General features: G+C 43.7%; 1 protein-coding gene across 1 annotated transcript in view; it reads left to right on the forward strand.

The window, feature by feature from the left end:
• STKLD1 (serine/threonine kinase like domain containing 1) overlaps nt 1-20570 on the forward strand; it is a 31058-nt gene that overhangs the window by 9771 nt on the left and 717 nt on the right. The window contains exons 6-19 of the mRNA XM_088665424.1: nt 558-662; nt 1382-1452; nt 1600-1715; nt 3694-3806; nt 8634-8785; nt 9674-9804; nt 10616-10699; nt 11708-11827; nt 12703-12843; nt 16208-16336; nt 17431-17559; nt 18098-18226; nt 18927-19067; nt 19882-19961. Of these exons, the coding sequence (XP_088521550.1) occupies nt 558-662; nt 1382-1452; nt 1600-1715; nt 3694-3806; nt 8634-8785; nt 9674-9804; nt 10616-10699; nt 11708-11827; nt 12703-12843; nt 16208-16336; nt 17431-17559; nt 18098-18226; nt 18927-19067; nt 19882-19961 (1641 nt within the window). The remainder of the gene's footprint in view (nt 1-557; nt 663-1381; nt 1453-1599; nt 1716-3693; nt 3807-8633; nt 8786-9673; nt 9805-10615; nt 10700-11707; nt 11828-12702; nt 12844-16207; nt 16337-17430; nt 17560-18097; nt 18227-18926; nt 19068-19881; nt 19962-20570) is intronic.

A 20570-nucleotide genomic window follows, 5' to 3' on the forward strand; every position in this document is an offset into this window, starting at 1 on the left:
GAATTCAATGAGACTTGCTCCCAAGTAAATTGCAGCAGCTCTAAACTGGTGATCCAGGGATGTGTCGCTTCTGAATCCATATCAGTGTAGTCCAGTGGATGCCTTTAAATAACAATGATCCATACCATGGAGACCCATGTTCATATTCCCCATAGTTGTTAGATCTGTGATTTCCCTGTAACTGGATCGTACCACCTTAGGTTGGGGAAGGTAGGATGGGGGGCAGACAAATATTTTAATGCATCCCCATTTATTTATTTTGTCAAATTACTTGTACTTACAAAAAGTATCATGTTAGGGAGAAGCTCTGCCAAATTATCATATGAAGAGGCCGGACCACATGCACTTAGGCAGATTGCAAGTCCTGGGATTTATTGCCTGACCCTATATGCAAAGATTGGGTGGTGGTTTCACTTGGAAAAGCCTGTACAGTGTTATTAGCATCCCCCTTCCCCACACTGGGCTGGAACTGGTGTAGGAAGCCTTACTGTGACAAACTTTGAAACCCCTTGACTAAATTGGCATGGTGATTTTCATCTTCATCCTGTTCCATGCAGATTTCCTCCCTCTTTCTTTGTGTGGTGATGCATTATTCAGATCAAGGGGACCTTTCATCTCTGATCAAGGCCAAGAGGCAAAAACCTGAGAAAATTAAAAAGAAGGTAGAAAAGAATGTTTTTATTTAATAAATATGTATAATACAAATAGTAATAATTGTGGAAGGTTAGCAGCCAAACTTAACAAGTGCATATTCTTGCTGGTTAGCATTAGAAGGGGCTAGGTCCACAGAGCTTTGTAGCCGATAGGCAGATACTCAGGCCATAGAAAAGCAATTGGTAGAGAAGGTTCTGCGTGGTGTCATTTTCTCCTCCTGAAGAGGAAGGAGCATATACTGTAGTACATCTGTTCCTATCTCTCTTCCTTGGACCAGCCATGAGGGCAGGCATTTCCTTTGTTTGCTCCAGTCCCAGGCACATGCCTAAGACTGGTTATACTGAATATATAGTTTGTCTGCATAGTTTTTTTACAGCTACTGATTATTCCTGCCTGGGTAGCTAAGTACACAAACTCCTTGTGGGCATTAACCACAGGAACTGTTGAGAGAATGTCTACTTCTGGGACCTGGTTCTGGGTGTTGTCACTCGCAGGCTCAGCCTACTCTTGGCATGTTTCACAACAAAAATCTATGTTATGATAGCATAATCAGAAAACAGGTGGGCAAATGTTGCTACGGAAGGAAGAGCATTATTCCCATTGCCCATCCTTTCTTTGTCAAGGGTCAACAGGAAGGAGAGAATTTCTGAAGACTTTAACATGGCATGACAGCAAACTTTTCTCCTGTATATTATGTCCTCATTATTTCATATATTTCTTTCCATAGGTGATTAAAATGTTTCTAGGGCAGATGGTGGATGCTTTAGTTTACATCCACAAACAAACCATTTTTCACAGGTGAGGTGTCAGTTTTTCAAAATATTGTTTTGTTATTTATCTGCAGTAGTTTGTAGTGCAAAACCTAAGGTCTTTTAACAAATGAACTCTTAACATGGCTGCAACTCTATTTCAACATGCTGTAAAAACAACTCTGATGTGTTTCAGAAACCTCAAACCATCCAACATCCTTTTAGACGACAAGGCATCTTTCGTGCTTGGTGATTTCAGCACGGAAACCCTAATGAATGATGAGATGAAATGGAAGATTAGGGTGGAAGAAGGTAGCAATGTGTTGTTATCTTTTCAGCAGCCCTGTTCTTCAGAAAGACTGTGGGGTTTTTGAAAATATATGGTCAAGGAGAAAATATTTCCTTATGACATGACATTGTTGGCATCTAGAAGAACGTTAAAGTATACAGTATGTAATTTAGTAATGGTAGTTTGACATATATGTGGAGTGTTCCACACCATACATGTAAAGTGCAATACTTCCCCCAATGGACCTTTGGAATAGTAGTTTGCAGAGCTGCAATTCCCAGCACCTAAATTAGAATTCCCCCCCCCCAAAAAAATGGGGGGAAGCCACATGCTTTAAATGTACATTAAATGTATGGTGTGGATGGTTAGTGAGTCTCAGTGCAATAGACATGTGCTCATATTGTCAGAACATATTCACATCCAGTACGTTACAATGGGCTGTATCCAGATTAAAACTGAGGAGGAGGAGGAGGTGAGTCTCAGAGGAGAGTTATTGAAATTAACTGAAATTACCTACTTATTACTTTAAAAGGGTCTACTCTGAGACTTGATGGAAGTTCCAACAACATATATAGAGGGCCACACTCCCTATCCCTGTTTGAAGCTGTTCTGTCACCTCATGTGAAGCAACACGTTGGGTTGCCATATGTCCTCTTTTTCCAGGACACGTTCTCTTTATCATGGGTATGTAAAATGAGAGTTGCCATAGGTATCCATAGTTAAAAGTCAGCAGATGTGTCCCCTTTTTTGCCCTTCAAAATATGGCAACCCTAAGTTACAGTGACATTATTATTATTACCTGTCCCTTCACAAGCAAGGTTTTAACGATTTAAAGTTCAGCATTAAAGACCATTAGAACAAACTGCAGTCACAGGAATGGGGTGGGTCCTGAAAATACACATGTTAGGTGTCAAAAGGTCAGTGTATAGAGGCTCGTGTTCACCATTTCCTGAAAGCTTGAGCACAGCAAATAAATCTCTGTGGGGAGGGAGTTACACAACGGAGACTGCTCTCCTAGACCAACACCACCCCACATTTATGAGGACTACCAAGAGGGGCCCCACTTTACTGATCTTAGTACCCAGGAGCAGTGCTTTCTTTCTGGGGGGACACAGGAGGACACATACCCCAAAACATTTTGTGAATTTAAGTTTGGCCTCATTGAGGGGCAGTATTTAAATAAGAGTAGGAAAATGAGAGTACCCCTAAACATTTTTAGGGGGGGGAGCACTTCCCAGGAGGGACTATAGGGAAGGAGGCAGTCTTCCAAATATTTGGGGCCTGTTATTCAGGGCTTTAAACACTACCACAGACACCTTAAATAAGGCCCAGAAACAAACTGACAGATCTCTGCAGTGCCCCATGCAAACTGAATGGTAGCTTATCCTTAGAATGTTTTGCGGGTTCTTTTACAGTTAAGGTGTAGAAATGGTTCTCTGAATATGGAAAGCTTGAAAACCACTATCTTTATTTATTTCATTGCATTTATAGACCACCTTTTTGTCTAAGGAACTCAACATGGTTCTCCCCCTCCTCCTTTAATCCCCACAACAACCCTGGAAAATAGATTAGGCTGAGAGGCAGTGACTGGCCCAGGGTCAGCTGGGAAGCTTTATTGCCAAGTGGGGATTTATCTATCAGGTTCTAGTCTGGCACTCTAACCACCATGCCACGCTGGCTCTTCAGTTTATTAAATGTATGAATTGCCTTTTATAAACATCTCAAGGTGATTTACAAACATATCACAAAAATGGTACAGAGCAGCGATTGAAGATAGGTTTAAAAATTGAACAAAATTAACATTAACACATAAAGCACAGACCTACCCCCTCCCCATCTAGCTAGAAAACATTTACAAAACAAAAAATATGTATTCAGTTGTTGCCTTCTGATGGAATATTGTTACACCTCCAAAGAGATGTTACTCTTGGTTACAAAGGAAAAGTTACAAGGGATAAAAATAAACAAATAAACCACACCCCTTGGCTTTTCTTCCCACAGATCCTCCATTCAAATCCTGGATGGCTCCAGAGGCACTCAAATTTTCTTTCAGTGACAAATCTGACATCTGGTCTCTTGGCTGTATTCTTCTCGACATGATCTCCTGTGTGAAAGTAAATTTCCCCTTTAACCGTACTGTGAAGGTGTTCAGAGTTGGCTCTTGAGATAGATAGTTACATTAAATACACGCAGAATGCGGTTTTCAGTGACTGATATTCAGAAACCTACCAACAGTATATATATAAGAGGTATAAGAGGTATCTCCAACTGGTATCCAGAAGCATGCTGCCTCCAACATTGGAGATGTCTACGAAAGATATACCCACCTCTGTTATGTATATGATAATAGATCTATTGTGCTAAATGATTAGATTTTGTAAATATTAGGATTTAATTATAACTTGTACAGTATGTTATAACTGGGATATGTTATAAGACGGTCTCAGTGTGTATTAGAAGGGGTTAATGTAACTGGTTTGAGGTGTTTAATTAGCATTTATGTGTAAACATATAAATATAAGGCCTTGAGAATGTAATCAAGATCCATGTGTATTGGAATATGTGTGTGGACCTACATATGAGCATCATCAATTAGCATGTGAAAATTCAATTAACCTAGGTAAGCATCCTAAGTGTGTACTAGCCATTAATCCTAGTATAGGGACTCAGGTGGCACTGTGGTCTAAATCACTGAGCCTCTTGGGCTTGCTGACCCAGAAGGTCAGCAGTTTGAATCCCTGCGACAGAGTGAGCTCCTGCTGCTCTGTCCCAGCTCCTGCCAACCTAGCAGTTCGAAAGCACACCAGTGCAAGTAGATAAATAGGTACTGCTGTGGCGGGAAGGTAAATGGAGTTTTGTGTGCTCTGGTTTACATCAAGGTGTCACGTTGTGCCAGAAGCGGTTTAGTCATGTTGGCCACATGACCTGGAAAGCGGTCTGTGGACAAACGCCGGCTCCCTCGGCCTGAAAGTGAGATGATGAGCGCTGAAACCCCATAGTCACCTTTGACTGAACTTATGGTAACCGTCCAGGGGTCCTTTTATCTTAATCCTAGTCAATCAACAAGTGTTGATGAGGTCAAAGCATCAAAAGAACTGAATATTAGAATACAAATGAATAAAGGGGGATACTTTTGGAAACAGCAGAATTAGGAGATAGTACCAGGAAGCAGAGAATAAAGTATGGGACCCAGTTGGTTGGTTTGTGTGTGTGTGTGTGTTTTGGACTACAACTCCCATCAGCCGCAAGCAGCATTGCTGATAGTTGGGGATGATAGAAGTTGTAGTCCCAAAAAATCTGGAGAGCACCCAAGTTTTCAAAGGCTGGTTCATTGGAAGTCCCCCCCTCCCCTCCAACTTTGATTAGCTTTGGTCTCTGTACAGTCACACAATTGGGAACATTTTCAAGCTAGATGTGTTTTGGCATGTGCCCCATTTCTACCCTTTAAGTAACGGGGTCATGGTTCCTGCATCCCACTCAGTTTGCAGTTGCCTCAGAGGGAACTTGCTCTGTCTAGAGTATCCTGGTGGGTCAACCTTACCACCCAAGATACAGATTTGGTTTGTTTACATTTAAGTGATGAGAAGGCATTCCCCAAGCTAAACACTTTGGAGGTGCCCTTAAGGACATTAGGAAAAGCTTTGCTGGATAAGGTCAAAGCCCATTAAGTCCAACATGTTGTTCTTACAGTGGCCAACCAGAGGCCCATTAAGGGAAGCCTGAAAGCAGAACCTGAATCTTTCCCACTCGCGATTCCCAGCAACAGGTATTGAGGCATGCTACCTCTGACAGCAGAGGGACCCAGGTGGCGCTGTGGGTTAAACCACTGAGCCTAGGGCTTGCTGATCAGAAGGTCGGCGGTTCGAATCCCTGTGACGGGGTGAGCTCCCGTTGCTTGGTCCCAGCTCCTGCCAACCTAGCAGTTCGAAAGCATGTCAAAATGCAAGTAGATAAATAGGAACCGCTACAGCGGGAAGGTAAACGGCGTTTCCTTGTGCTGCTCTGGTTTGCCAGAAGCGGCTTTGTCATGCTGGCCACATGACCTGGAAGCTATACGCCGGCTCCCTCGGCCAATAATGCGAGATGAGCGCGCAACCCCAGAGTCGGTCACGACTGGACCTAATGGTCAGGGGTCCCTTTACCTTTACCAGGAAGCAGAGAATAAAGTATGCTTATATGTGCCCTGGAGTCCAAGATAAGCTGCAGAGCAAAAAAAAGATGTTGATGATGCTGCCATGAGGATAGGCCGGCACTGCATCTTGGGGTGCTGTTGCTGTGCACCCCTCCATTGAAGACTAAAGGTTACATATATGTGTAAAACACTCATATATCTTAAAACTCTACTGCCTCTGCCATGTCTGAACTTCCATCAGACACATGACTGGATGAGTTTCTGGAATCCTTGGATGTGTGTATGTATGTGTGTACATATAGAGGTTGGAGGTACTTCCACTGTCAGGCTGTATGCTTCCGAACAAGGGGGTGGCACTTACTGCAGGCCCTGCAGCCCGCCCGAGCCACACGTCTCTCCTGGGAGTGACACAGTGACTCAGGTGCCTGCAGGCTCTGCTCTGCCTGAAACGGCAGTGTGGGGCTTGCATCTGCCCACCATCTCCCCCTCAGGCTGCCACCCTACAGCTGAGGGGGAGGCACTGGCAAGGCTCCACGCAGTGCGCCCTGCCCTGGTTCATCTTGCCCTCATGGGTGGCTCGCCTCACCCCTGGATGCAAGGCACGCATGCTGCCCTGGGCACCTGAGTGGCTAGGTATGCCGCTGCTTCTGAATACCAGTTGCTGGAAACCACAGGAAGGAAGAGTGTGGCACTCATGTCTGGCTTGTAGGCCTCCCATGGGAGCATCTGGTTCGCCACTGAGAGAAGAGGATGCTGGGCTAGATGGGTCACTAGCCTGACAGAGCAGATTCTTCTTATCACTCAAGTCTTCACAACATTGAATTGCGCACCTCAGCATTGAGGTTTCTCTTCTTAGGTGTGGAAAAGAGGAAACCATTGGACATTTTACTACAAACTTCAGTTCTGAAAAGTTAACTACTTTTGATTATCGTGGGAGAAACTGAGGCTGCGCAGCGCCCTCCTGCCGACCCAGCCTACCCCTAGAGCCGGCCCAGGGATCATGCCTTTCTGGTGCCAGTGTCATAGCTTCTTGCTAAGTAGCTCTGGCAGCTGTAGTCCTGCAAGCAAATGAAGATGCTGTTAGGGCAGGCATGTCCAAAGTCCGTTTTGGGGACCTAATCTGGCCCACCATTCAGTTTAATCAGGCCCCTGTGGAAGTTTATTTCCTGGGGTAAAATCCTAAAGAAAGCTCAACAAATTCAACCCTTAAAAAAGCTCAACAACTTTGGGGTAAAAGCTCAATAAATCTGGCCATCTTTGAAAAAAGTTTGGACACCACTTAGGGTATGTCTTTACAGGAAGTGTAACCCTCCTGTGGACCCATTTCTTTCTGTAAGGTAAAGGTAAAGGGACCCATGACCATTAGGTCCAGTCGTGACTGACTCTGGGGTTGCGGCGCTCATCTCGCGTTATTGGCCGAGGGAGCCGGCGTACAGCTTCCGGGTCAGGTGGCCAGCATGACTAAGCCGCTTCTGGCAAGCCAGAGCGGCACATGGAAATGCCGTTTACCTTCCCACAGGAGTGGTACCTATTTATCTACTTGCACTTAGTCGTGCTTTCGAACTGCTAGGTTGGCAGGAGCTGGGACCAAGCAACAGGAACTCACCCCGTCGCAGGGATTCGAACCGCCGACCTTCTGATCAACAAGCCCTAGGCTCTGTAGTTTAACCCACAGCACCAACTACATATCAGTGATAAACCAGAAGTGAAAGAAAGCAGAACCTATAGAAAATAAAATTGTTCAAAGCCTTTGCCAGTTGGCAAGGTCACTTCCATCATTTGAATTATGAACAACCCATGCTCACTTTAGATATGTATGAAGAGTTAGGGGGTCTGCAGATGAAGGCTGGTCTATTAAGGAAAGTGGAGCACTGCACTACTCCTCACTGCCTTCAGCCAACCCCCTTCTACCTGCCTTCCTACTTACAACCAATCCAAAGGACAACTCTGGCTGCCAGCAGCGTCCTCAAGTCTCAGTTCTGCTATTCTAGAACTCGTGTCATTGGCTCTGGCTCCACTAATAATATAAGTGTAAGTCATAGCTGTCAAGTTTTCCCTTTTGTCGCAAGGAAGCGTATTCAGCATTAGGGGATTTCCCTTTTTTTGAAAAGGAGAACTTGACAGCTATGGTGTAAGTGCCTTCTGCCCCACCCGTCCCAACGGGCACCAACCAGCACTCACACTTATCTTATTATTGGTTACATTTTTGTCCCACTGTTCCTCCCAAAGATGCTCAGAATAGCAGCTATACCAGGGGTCCCCAGACTTACCCGCCTTTGGGCCGGTGCCCGCCGCGCCGATCGCGCGGCTGGCCGGAGGGCAGGGGAGTGCGCGCGCAGTGGGCCGGAGGGTGGGGGATTGCGCGCCAGTGTGCATGCGCACACCCATTTATTGGCGCGGTGGCGCGCTTCCAGGCCGAAAAAAATCGCCGAAAATTGTTTGTGCGCATGCGTATGGGCCTCCCCAACCCGGAAGTGCACCTCCCCTGACCCGGAAGTGCATCGGAAATGACCTCTTCTGGGTCGGGAGAGGCCCATACGCATGAGCAGAAACGATTTTCGGAGATTTATTTCAGATCTGGAATGGCGCCGCCGCGCAGCGCGCTTCAAGAGCAGGCGGCGGCAGCGGGCGGGGGGGCGTTGCGGGCCGGATTGGGAGGCCAATTGGGCCGCATCTGGTTCGTGGGCCGTAGTCTGGGGACCCCTGAGCTATACTATAAACAGTTCTGCTACCATGAGTCTGTAAAGAGAAAACATACACAGATTTCATTATGTGCTCCTTTTGTGTATTTGCATGAGTTTCTTTTTAGGTGAAAGATCCAGTTTCATTGCTGCATAACATTAAGGAGAATAGCAGTCACCTGGAAGAAGCCCTGATAACTATGAAGCAGACGGATACACCTTTGTCTTCTCTTTTGCTAATGATGCTGCAGATTGAGCCAACAATGAGGCCCACATCAGGGTCAGTCCTAGGTTTGTTTTCTCCCTTGCTCCACCCAATAACCCACACAATGCATTTAAAGGACATTTATACCACTTCACTGTAGTAGTCACAGCTTCCCCCAAAGAATCCTTGGAATTGTAGTTACAGGTAGGTAGCCGTGTTGGTCTGCTGTAGTCAAAACAAATTTAAAAAATCCTTCCGGTAGCACCTTAAAGGTAAAGGGACCACTGACCGTTAGGTCCAGTTGTGGACAACTCTGGGGTTGCGGCGCTCATCTCGCTTTACTGGCCGAGGGAGCCAGAGTACAGCTTCCGAGTCATGTGGCCAGCATGACTAAGCCGCTTCTGGCGAACCAGAGCAGCGCACGGAAATGTCGTTTACCTCCCCACAGGAGCGGTACCTATTTATCTGCTTGCACTTTGACGTGCTTTCGAACTGCTAGGTTGGCAGGAGTAGCACCTTAAGAGACCAACTAAGTTTGTCATTGGTATGAGCTTTCATGTGCATGCACACGTCTTCAGAATTGTATGGAATTGTGGTTTACCTCTCCCACAACAATGCCCTTTACTCTTAACAAACTACAGTTCTCAGGATTCTTTGGGAAAGCCATGGGCTTTAAATGGACTTTAAATGTGTGGTGTGGATGTAACTATGGAAGTTACTGTCGTTGTTCACTGAAAGAGAGGGTAGTTGGCTAAACTTAAAGGTTTATGCCCCCAATCTCAAAGAGAAATTAGGATCCCTCAAAATGAATGCCCAGCTTTAACAATTAAATAATCCCTTCCCTTTATTTTGCTTATTTTACATTTCTAACTTACCTTTTAGCCCAAATTGGACCCTCAACATAATGTACATATTTTAAACTAAATTAATTGATTCCCCACTCCACTTCTCTTGCTACTTTAGGGAGCTAACTGACAATGCATTCATCAGAGAATGCCTGATTCTTGCTGGGTCACCCTTAGTAAAGGTGAAGAAGACTCTGCCTCCAGGATTACAGGACTTAATACTCAACGGTGGGATCCCAACTGTTCTAGGTAATGCTGGAAAAGCAGCTCTGAAACAGAGGCTTGTAGCTTTCTTGGGAATATGAAAGAATGTAATATATGAGGGGTTGTTTGTGGGCTGCATTTTCAAAGTGATTCAGATGCACCCCCACTTCCAAACACAGTCCCTGTCTTATAGTTGCCTTGAACCTCTTCCCCTTTACACTCAATGACAGAAACATGCAGAAAATCTGAAACCATTAAAACCCCACATAATCCTTTTGTTTTAGGCAGATGGGTTAGTGAGAGAACATGTTCTGCATTTGAGGTACCCACAAACTGTCTCGTAAGGGCGTGGCTAAACTAAGGCTTAATCCAGGGATTTGCAGTTGATGTTTCATGCCCTTAAATGCAGTGGGTTTGTATCCAGTGTTAGTCATACTCAGAGAGTAGACATACAGTACTGAAACTGGGGGCACGTATTCCCAGTAAAGTTTGTGGGAAGGCTGTGGACATATAGTTGCATCCAACTGCGTTCTACTCAGAGTTGGAACCATGAAATGAATAACCCTAAATTCATTGTGGCATTAATCTACTTTGAGTAGGATTAATATTGGACAAGCCACGGGTATTATATGCTGCTATTATCAGAAAACATTAACCCATGCACATTTATAGGCATTTAATAGGGTATTTGAAGAACAATGAGCTGTATCCAATGCTAGTGCTACCAGTCATACAGCTAATTTAGGTCCAGTAATTTCAGTGATTCTCCTTGGAGTAGGATTAGCACAGAATACAATTCTGTGTATTCTCTCTCTCTCTCTCTCTCTCTCTCTCTCTCCTGTTTTGTCTCCTGCAGAATTCATGCTGTCTTACGAGGACATAGAGGAAGCTCAAGAAAAGAGCATTGAGCGTCTAACTGTCCTCTTGAAAGAAGAAAAGGGTACGCTTTGACTGTGCTGCTGTCTCTCATTGGATACATATAAATTGATGCACAGGGTTCCATGAGGATAAGGAGCATGAGTCAGAGTGGGAAAGCAGAGTGTTGGAATTCTCCCCAAAGAGAGTGCAAATGTGGAGGTTTCTCCTGCCTGCCCCTGCTATACTTGTAATATAGGCATAAACAGTGCTATTTTTGTATGAAAAGGTGCTGGAACTCACCATGAACACCACCCCTCATTCTCGTTCTGGTGAGTTCCAGCTGAAAAAAAAAGCCCTGGGCATGTTACTTCTGTTTGGAGGGTAGTGTTGTTCAGAGCCAAACTGGATGGGAAAGGCTTATCTTGGTCATAAGAGTGGGGCATTGTGCTAGTTGCATGTGCCATAGCTCCTACCAGTGGGTTGGGATTTACTGCATTTCCAGCAACATTTCAAGGATTGGGAAAGAACCGTGAGTGATTGAAATCAGCTACATGAGAGGTGTATGTGACATGGGGGGGCAGGAAAAGACGCATCTGGATTGGCTGTGTGATCAGGAACTTCATTGTACAGCCAATCTATGCAGAAAACAGATTTGAAGTCACCATCCTGGTTAGACTTGGCTAGATTGGCTGTGCTGGATTGGCTGTGCATCTACCGGTATGTTCCCTATGGGGTAACTCAATCGTATAGTCAGTTCCTGCAGAAAGCAGCTTTGCCAGCCTTATGCAGCTGCTATGCGGTACCTTGTAAGTTCTGCAGCCACGCTGATAGTCACTGCATGCCTGTCAACTTGGCCTGCTCCCAGACCCCAGAGATATCATACAGCAAAGTGGCAACCCCTAAAGAAGAAGTGCTGTGGACCATCATCCTCTGCCCACATCCACATATCTGCATTTCCCAGCATCCATGCAAAGAAAATTTTAAAAATTTAAACTATAAGAAAAGAGCAGTAACATGTATAATAATAATAATAATAATAATAATAATAATAATAATAATAATAATAGCAACTGCTGTTTCTTCCCCACAGCCAATCTAAAAGTCTTCTTTGGAGTAACGGAGCTTGTTATCTCTGCAATGAAGAATCACATTGATTCTCCTGAGGTACAGTTAGCTGGATATTCTTTGCTGCTTGAGCTCACTAGCAGAGGTAAGGGTGATGAGCAATGATTGAGTTCCATACCTATTTTATTTTATTTTATTTTATTTATTTATTGAATTTATATACCACCCTATACTTGGAGGTCTCAAATTATAGGCAAAGTGTCTTGCTATTCTTATCATCTTCTTTCACCTAAGTTGAACTTGCTTTAATCTACTTCTTACCGTGTTCTTTGACCTCTTTTTTTAGCTGTTAGATGTTGACTTGCCCCAAAGCTACAAAGTGGCTCTTCTGATTTGTGTCTCTTTAATGGAAAAGCGGGAGGGGCACAGACAATGCAATGTAATAAACCAAGTTTAAGTGCTCATCTGCCAGACACCTCAGCTTTCACTATGGTTAACATTGGCTACGGTTTAGTATTATGTGTGAACCAGGCCAGAGACTGTTCCTGAATCCAGTCTTGTGTCTATGTAGCAAGAGATGTTCTCTTTGCAGTGGAGGCTGGCCCATTGTGACAAATGGAGCGCTGCACCACCAACTTCAATCTGCCTTCAGCTAGCCCCCACCTGCCTTTCCTCTTTCTTCTGATATGTCCCGGGGGGGGGGGGTGGCCCTGTCTGCCAGGAACTTCCTTCTTAGTCTGAGTGTTGCCCTTTTCTTTATTTAACAAAACATATATACTGCTTGATTATAGTAAAACCTCTAAGTGGTTTATAAGAAATGACCAAATTCAACATGGAGGCAGATGGAATGAGTTGACTCTGCTTGTCATTGGCACTGGCTCCCCATATTGTTGGCCTCCCTGCCTTACACCCTGTCCTAATAGGCACCAGTCACCATCATTTTTTTTATTGGCACCTTTGTGATGAGCTGTTGGAATGAGTATCTGATGCCTCCTTGATTTTATGTTATGCTTTTGGCAGCCATGAGGCAGAACCTGAATGTTGAATTCCTAGCCTCCGAAAACATACTCGATTGCCTGTTAGCCTCCATGAGAACTCATTTCAACAACCAAGAGTTGATCTGGATGATTTGCACATTGTTCATGATGATGTCGACTAATGGTAGGTACAATATAGACCAGATATTGCCCTAGTTCAAAGTGGTATCCTGTTTACTCCAGAAAGCAGTGGTGAGCTTGGTCCTGGAGCCTGGTAAATAATGGAATAATGGTTGCACTCACACTATATATTTAAAGCACATTTGCAGGAATATAACAGTCATGCTTCCCCCCAAGGAATCCTGGGAATTTTAGCTTGCCCCTCACAGAGCTATAATTTCTAGCATCCATGTTGGGCAAAATATTCCTGCATTGCAGGGGTTTGGACTAAATGATCCTTGTGGTCCCTTCCAACTCTACAATTCTGTGATTTTGTAAAGAGTTATACTTCCCAGGATCCTTTTTGGGAAGTCCTGTGCTTTAAATATATGTTGTGTATGTATTCAGTGTTTGCTGACAAAGCCCAGGGTAGCAACATGTGTTATTTCACTCATTACAAAATGTAGACACAGCCAGCCCTGCTATGTTTGGGGACCCTTTTGCTCAGGGGACCAGAGCTGCTTCCTCAAAGTATGCCTTGGTGGTAGCAGTGAGAAGGCAGCTTTTTTTGTTTTAGGGATGAACAGCTAATGGCTTGAGGGTTCTCTAACCAGACTCGCACTTGAGCCAAGAAAGAGGCAAAGGGCATTTTAAAGTACTCCACACCCCTGTGTAAACAGCAACAGATGCTCAGGGCTTGCACATGCTTCTGCTTTTCCCACCACTTTCTACTGGTAAAACCCACTCTTTACTGCTGAATTGGAGCAAACGTCAATTGGGTTTTCTGTGGATTGATGTTTGCTCTGATTCAGCAGTAAAGAGTGGGTTTTCCTGGTGAAAGTGGTGGGGCAAATGGAAAACCACTTGGACCCATGCCTACAAAGCATGGGACAAGTAGAACACTGCTCTGACCTGTGCTTTCTAGGCACATGACAAGTGGAAGTATGGACAGGCCCTTAGTTGGAAGTCTCAACTGCACACACGATATGTCCAGAGAGGAACCTTTTTTTAGCCTGAGGGGGCTGCTTTCCGGGCCATATATTGGTGGTAGATGCTGTGAAGAGGGGCAGCAAACACACACGTTTCTCAAGTTTTCATCCAAGCATGCTAGAAGCATTATCAGAGTTCCAAGGGCACATTCCAACCAGACAAAAACACTCAGGGAGGGTGCAAAGCAGGGCTGGTGAGGCATGTGGCCTGGGGAGAACCACAGGGGCCAAATAGAAATGCTTGGAGGGCCGCATCTGGACCGCAGGCCTGAGGTTCCCCACCCCTGTTATGTGAGGCAAGATACAGACCAATGAGAGTCAGTAGCTGTGATGCTTCTATGGAGGACTCTGCCAAAGCCCCCATTTCTCTTCATACTGGGGAAAGGAAGCCAAATAACTATTAACTTGGACTGGTAATGGACTGGATGAGAACCAACAAGCTGAAGCTCAATCCAGATAAGACTGAGGCAGAGTTAGTGGGTGGTTTGCTAGATCAGATGGATGAGAGGTTGCCTGCTCTTGGTCAGGTTACATTGCCTCTGAAGGAACCGGTACGCAGCTTGGGAGTATTTCTGAATCTGTTGGTTGAGGCTCAGGTGGTCTCGATGGTGCAGAATTCCTTCCATTAGCTTTGGCAGGTGACCCAGCTGTGCCCTGTCTAGACAGGGATAGCTTAACTTCTGTCGCCTATGCCTGGTAACCTTTAGGTTAGATTACTGCAATGTGTTGTATGTAGGGCTGCCCTTGAAGACAGTTCAGAAAGTTTAGCTGGTGCAGAATTCAGCAACCTGCTTGCTCACCAGGACAAGACGGTTTGAGCCAATCCTGACCTACCTGCACTGTCTGCTATTCAATTTCCAGATCCAATTCAAAATATTGGCTTGACCTATAAAGCCTCAAATGACTTAGAATTGCAATTATCTCAAGGACCACCTCTCCCCATATGAACTGACCCAGAACCTGTGATTATCATCAATGGTGCTTCTTCATGTGCCCCTTTGTGTGCCCCTACAAGAGGTATGGAGGGTGGCAACATGAGAACAGGTTTTTTGTGATAGCTCACCATTTGTGGAATGCTCTCCACAGGGATGCTTGTCTGGTGCCTTTGTTATATAACTTTAGATGCCAGGTGAAAACATTCCCCCCCCCCCACACACACAGTTCTTTTAAAATGTGGCCATCTAAACCAGAGGAGGGTATTGGTTTTGTTTGTTAATATATTATGTATTTTTTGTGTTTTATATTGTAAACTTCCATATGATCCTCAGATGAATGGCGGTATAGAAATTTAAATTAAAAGAAATATAAATTAACTGGCATTTTTGCTTCCATGGAACTGAGTCAATAGATAGAGATATTACTTGGCCTTGAACCTTCCTCTATTCAAAGTCCAGTCTCAGAAAAAAAGGTGTGTGTGTATAAAGTTATTGGGTGTCAGCAATTAAAAAATATAACTAGGTCAGGTACTCCCAAGCTGTGGCCAATGAACTACTGTTCATTCAGATAGTCCTCCATATGCTTGTGGATTTGTGGTTGAAGGCAGAAGAGGGCACATCCATCACATTCAGTATTTGTGTTGATTTTTAATTGCATTTTAATTGCCGTTTTTATTTCTTAGCGCTGTGTTTTATTGTATTGCAATTTGAATTTTATGGTATACAATTAAATGCAATAGATAATAAATTAAAGGAAGTAATAAACACCATACAGCATCTAGCATGTACAGCAGCATTATAGTGGCCACTATAGACAGAAAATCATTAAGTACAGTAATCCACTAAGCCCCTGCACAATTTTCAAGTGTTCTATGGGGATAAAGAAAGGTTTGGGAACTGCTGAAGTACATAGAACAGGAAAAGGCGGAAAGCATTATGTTATGGTCAAATAACATTAGGATCTCTTTCTTTAGTCATATAAAAATTCCTTCAGTAGCACCTTAAAGACCAACTAAGTTTTTATTTTGGTATGAGCTTTCGTGTGCATGCACACTTCTTTCTTTAGTCATGTTTTTAAACACTCACATTTCATGCTGTCATCAATTTGCTGAGTGCAAAAAAGAACTAGTGCAGTTATCAAAGTGCCTTCGTGCAGTTACAGCCACTGTCCATTAAAATGGGAGGAGAGGACAATTTTATTTGTTTTATTATATGTTGTATAGTATGTTTATTTATTGTATGATGGTTTAATTTGATTAAGTCTGAGAAACGATTAGATTGCAAAGGATAATGCAGTGGTATGATAAAATAGATGGAGTTGTGTAATACTTACAATTTTATGTATTATCTAAAGGTTTGTAAATTTATGATTTGTAAACTTTTTGTTTTTATGTTTTTTGATTATTTTCAATAAAGTTTATTTAAAAAATTAATAAATAAAAATGCTTTCCCCTTTGCTTCTCAGAAGTTGCAGCTCAGGCCCTGAGGAAAGTTGGTGTCTTCACAGATATCCTGACCATTCTGGGTAACTTTGCCCAGAACAAAGAGATCTGCCTTGCTTGCTGTGGGGTTATTTGGAGTCTGGTAGTGCATGGTAGGTATGTGTATGTGCAACACGTGTTGGCTTCTGCAGTTGGGAAAAATGCTTCCTAAATTTGTTGACTTGCTCAGATTTCTCTGGCAGAAAATGTTGGTGGTAATAACTTGAATAAAAGCAGAAGCAAGGGAGCAGATCTGCTTAAAGGGCTTTTCTTGGGCCTTTGTTACACCTGACTCTTTCATTTTCAAGGCTCCCCCCCCTATATATATATATATATATATATATATATATATATATATATCCCTACTCTGTTTTTCATCTGCTCATTCTAATCCATTCACTAAATTGCATTGGGTTTTCAAGTCAATATGGAAAGATAGGGTGCAAGTGTTTAAACATATTTTGCTTATTATTTATTTATTTGGTTTATATATTTATTATTTATACAAATATTTGTATAACACCATCTCATAAAAAACCCCAAAGCGCATTACTGCAATAAAAATATATAACTATACAATAAGAACCATAAAAAGTTAAAAACAGACATCAGTTAACCATTGTAGAAGGATATATTCTTAATTGCCTGCCTAGGCCTGGTGGAATACAAACATTTTTAGCAGGTGTTTAAAAATTGAAACAGAAGGCGCCTGCTGAATCTCTATTGTCAGAGAATATTCTATAGGATTGGCCCAATGACACTATAGGCTTGGTTTCTTGTTGTCCCCCTAGTTGTTGAGGCTCATATGGCAATCATTGATGCCCCTGCAGATCATCTCAGTGATCAAGCTAAGATGGAAGTTTTCAGGCGACCTTGAGGTACCGTAGACCTAATTTGTTCAGGTCTTTGTAAATTAATACAAGAACATTGAACCTGGCTCAGTAGCAAGTGGCCAGTTTAAACACTAAACATTATAGATAATGAAGACTGATGGTATGCATTCACGCCAGCTGAGAGCTGAAGGCATGTGTGCTGCCTGGCCTGGGTTCCCTTGGGTCTGCCTTTCCTCAGTGCACACAGGTCTTTAGCTTACTTATTCGCTTCATTTTACTGTTGCCCACCCAAGGGCTTTAGGGAAGGAGCAGGCTGTAAAAGCCAGTCACCTAGCTGCTGTCTCATACGGTATTGCCTTCTTTTGTTGATGCAGATACCAACGTGGCTGAAAGCCCCCTGAAGTATGCTATTGAGGTTGTCTCTATAATCCTTCACATGCACCTTCAGGATGTGGAAGTGGCTGAGGCGGCATGCTGCGCTTTCTGGGCTCTTGCTCTCCATGGTGAGCTTTCAAGACCTGCTTCATCCATAGTGGTGGGACAGAGGAGCTTAACTTCCCCCATCTGGGCACGGTGGGTATTATTTCAAAGTACAGCTTACAGGCACACTTCTCAACCAAGATTTGGCAATGGTGGGCAACTTGCTCCGCATGATTGATCTTCCCCACCAGTGCCCATCTCCAAGGCAGTGCTAATTAGCTAGATCCAAAAAAGGCCTCCCTAGACACACACGCACACACCATGCAAAACTGAGCTGTGCATTCTAAAGCACACTCCAGAAGAGTCTCCAATGTGGAGTAATTCCACAATGATTGCTTGAATATTTGTCAGCAGATGATCAATGGAGAATTATCTCCTGCTGCTAGCTTTAAAATTTAAAGAGCAAAGCCATATTGTACATTCCCATTCTCTGATTATTTCATGTAGACCAGGAACAACATACCCTAACAGTTCTTCACCCATCTTTGGAGCAACGTTGGGGGTGGGGAGTCATCAAAATGGCATTTGCTTAACCGGATTCCTCCCCCCTTTCCTTGCCAGGTTGTATTGATGAAGTTAATTACGAACCCTATTCCTTGCTTATCCTGGAGGCTCTCCGGAACCATCCTGAAAGGCCAGTGCTGGCAAAGAACGCCTGTCTGGCATTGGCAAGCCTCTTGAGGACATCTGGTAATAGCCTATATAATGGGTTGGGCAACACTTGTGGCCAACACCACTTGGCACATTAACTGTGGAATCCTACGAGCTGCTGTGCAAGTTGCAGCACCAGTGCAATGATTCAGAATAATGCAATTGAACCATACAGGACTTTTCACAAGTGAGATGTGGATAGGGTTGACAGACTAGTAGTTGTTGCCAGTAGATGTTTTGGAAAGATTTGGAAATGGCTTAAAAGAGGTTTGGCATTTTGCCCTGAGATGTTGACAAAGAACATACAACTAGGTAAAAGACAGAGGTGCAAAAGCTCGTTTACAGCTGGAATCCAAACTTTTTGGGTTGGTCTAGGTTAAATTATATTTTACACATCAGATTGCTGCCTGTGTTAATGCTGTATTTTTAATATATACCTAGATATTTATTTATTGCTATGGTGGGGTGTAATTTTAAAACAACCACCAATTAATGAAAATCAGTGGTCCCACACAATTATTGCCAAGCCATCAAATGCTACCAGTAACTATTTCTTAAGGCACCCAGAGGAACACAAGCCAGTGCTAATAGATGCAGAGCATGGCAATTGTGCCTGAGCACTCCCAAGTCAGAGTGGTTCAGCTTTCACCACAGTGCAGGTGGGCAACAGATTGTTTGCAGAGGAAGACTGGTGGTGGTCAGGAACCTTCTGATTAACAAACTGTCTCCTTTTTTCCAGAGTTGTGTGGTTTCCGGTTCATAGTAACTGATGAGAAGGGCAACGGGATTGTCCTGCTCAAAGACTGCTATGAGCTCCACCGTGAGGATCCTGAAGTTGTGGAAAACATTTGCATGTTGATTAACGAGATGTTTAAATATGGCAAGTCTGTCTTCTTTGGAATCCCAGCCTGTGTGCTCTGCAAACCAATGGGATGAGGGGAGAAGATTCTGGGCCTTGGGTTCCAATCCATGTTTAAACAAGGACTTATCAGGTAGCCTTGAGCAAGTGAAAATGGTAAATGAATTACCAACCTCCCTCACAAGCAAACCCAATGAGGAATTTTTACTCTAAGGCTTGAGGGATGGAGTGCACTAGAAGTCTAAAACACTAAGGGGTGGTATCAAATGTAGCACCCAGTTAAAAGTCTCTGGGTTGTATTCAACTAAGTTTTACTTAGTAAGTGTACCCTCTAAAATTGATGGACCCAAGTCATTCATGTTTATTACTTTCAATGGGCCTACTCTGAGCAGGACTAGCATTGGATACAACCCAGTTAGTGGTATACGTGTTCCACAGGCAAAATGATTTGTGCCAGTGGAATATTGTTGGGCAATAGATTGCACAAGGCTACAGCAACCTGCTCACACAATTTGCTGCATAGCAAGCTTCCACTAGCACAACTGTTGCAGCTTCCAGTCAAGCTACTGGAGTCTATATAGCTCCATATTGTCCACACTGAATGTCAGAAGACAGCAGTCTCTCCCAGCCCTACTGGGAGATGCCAGTAAGGATTGAACTTGGGATGTTCTGCAAGCAAAGCAGATTATCACTTAGCTATGGCCCTTTACTCACTACACATCTGATATCATAGGATGCCACCATTGTTGAGGAAGATCAAACAACAGGCAGGGAAATTAATTAGTAATGCTCACTGCATAACAAGGGTTGATTATTCCCTTTCTTTGAAATGCAGAGGATATAGTTTTGGAGATGGTTTCCCAGCACATTACTGAGATGCTGACTGAAATGAAGAACCGGTTTACATCTAGTCTGGTAAGCAAGGATGCTAGAGATTACAGTGGACAGCCTTGACACTTCAGTAAAAAGCCCCGTCTTTTCTATACCTACCTAGAAGGGATAATACAAATACAGTAATAGCATCTGGCCTACAACTAAGCCACTGGGCTAAAAATAATAAACTGAAAAGATTGGATTTGTTGCCTTCTGTTCCTCAGCTGTTTATAGTCAGCATCTTATAGGACTGGCTCCGGGGCTTGGTCTTGTTGTGCACCTGCTAAGGCTCACATTCCTTCAGGAGGGCCTTAGGTTGCCAACCCTGGTCTTAGCTGTAAAGCCTACTGAATGGTGTATTTTGATTGTTTTTGTAAACTGCCCTGGGGGGACTTAGGAAACATAGGAAGTGACAGTTAATACCATTGGTATCCATCTAAACTCTGTATTGTCCACACTGATTTGGCAGTGGCTCTTCAGGTTTCAGGCAGGGGGTCTTTCCCTGGGGCCCTCTGCATTCCAAGCAAGGTGGTCTACTTCTTTGGCTTTGGTCCAGTACCTGGCAGATATTAACTCCCCTTATGAACCTGCCTAGGTGCTAAGATCCTCAGGTGAGCACCTTCTCTTGGTCTCATCAACATCAGGAGCATG

Source organism: Zootoca vivipara, chromosome Z2, assembly GCF_965207765.1.
Source record: "Zootoca vivipara chromosome Z2, rZooViv2.hap1.1, whole genome shotgun sequence".
In the NCBI taxonomy this organism is placed as follows: domain Eukaryota; kingdom Metazoa; phylum Chordata; class Lepidosauria; order Squamata; family Lacertidae; genus Zootoca; species Zootoca vivipara.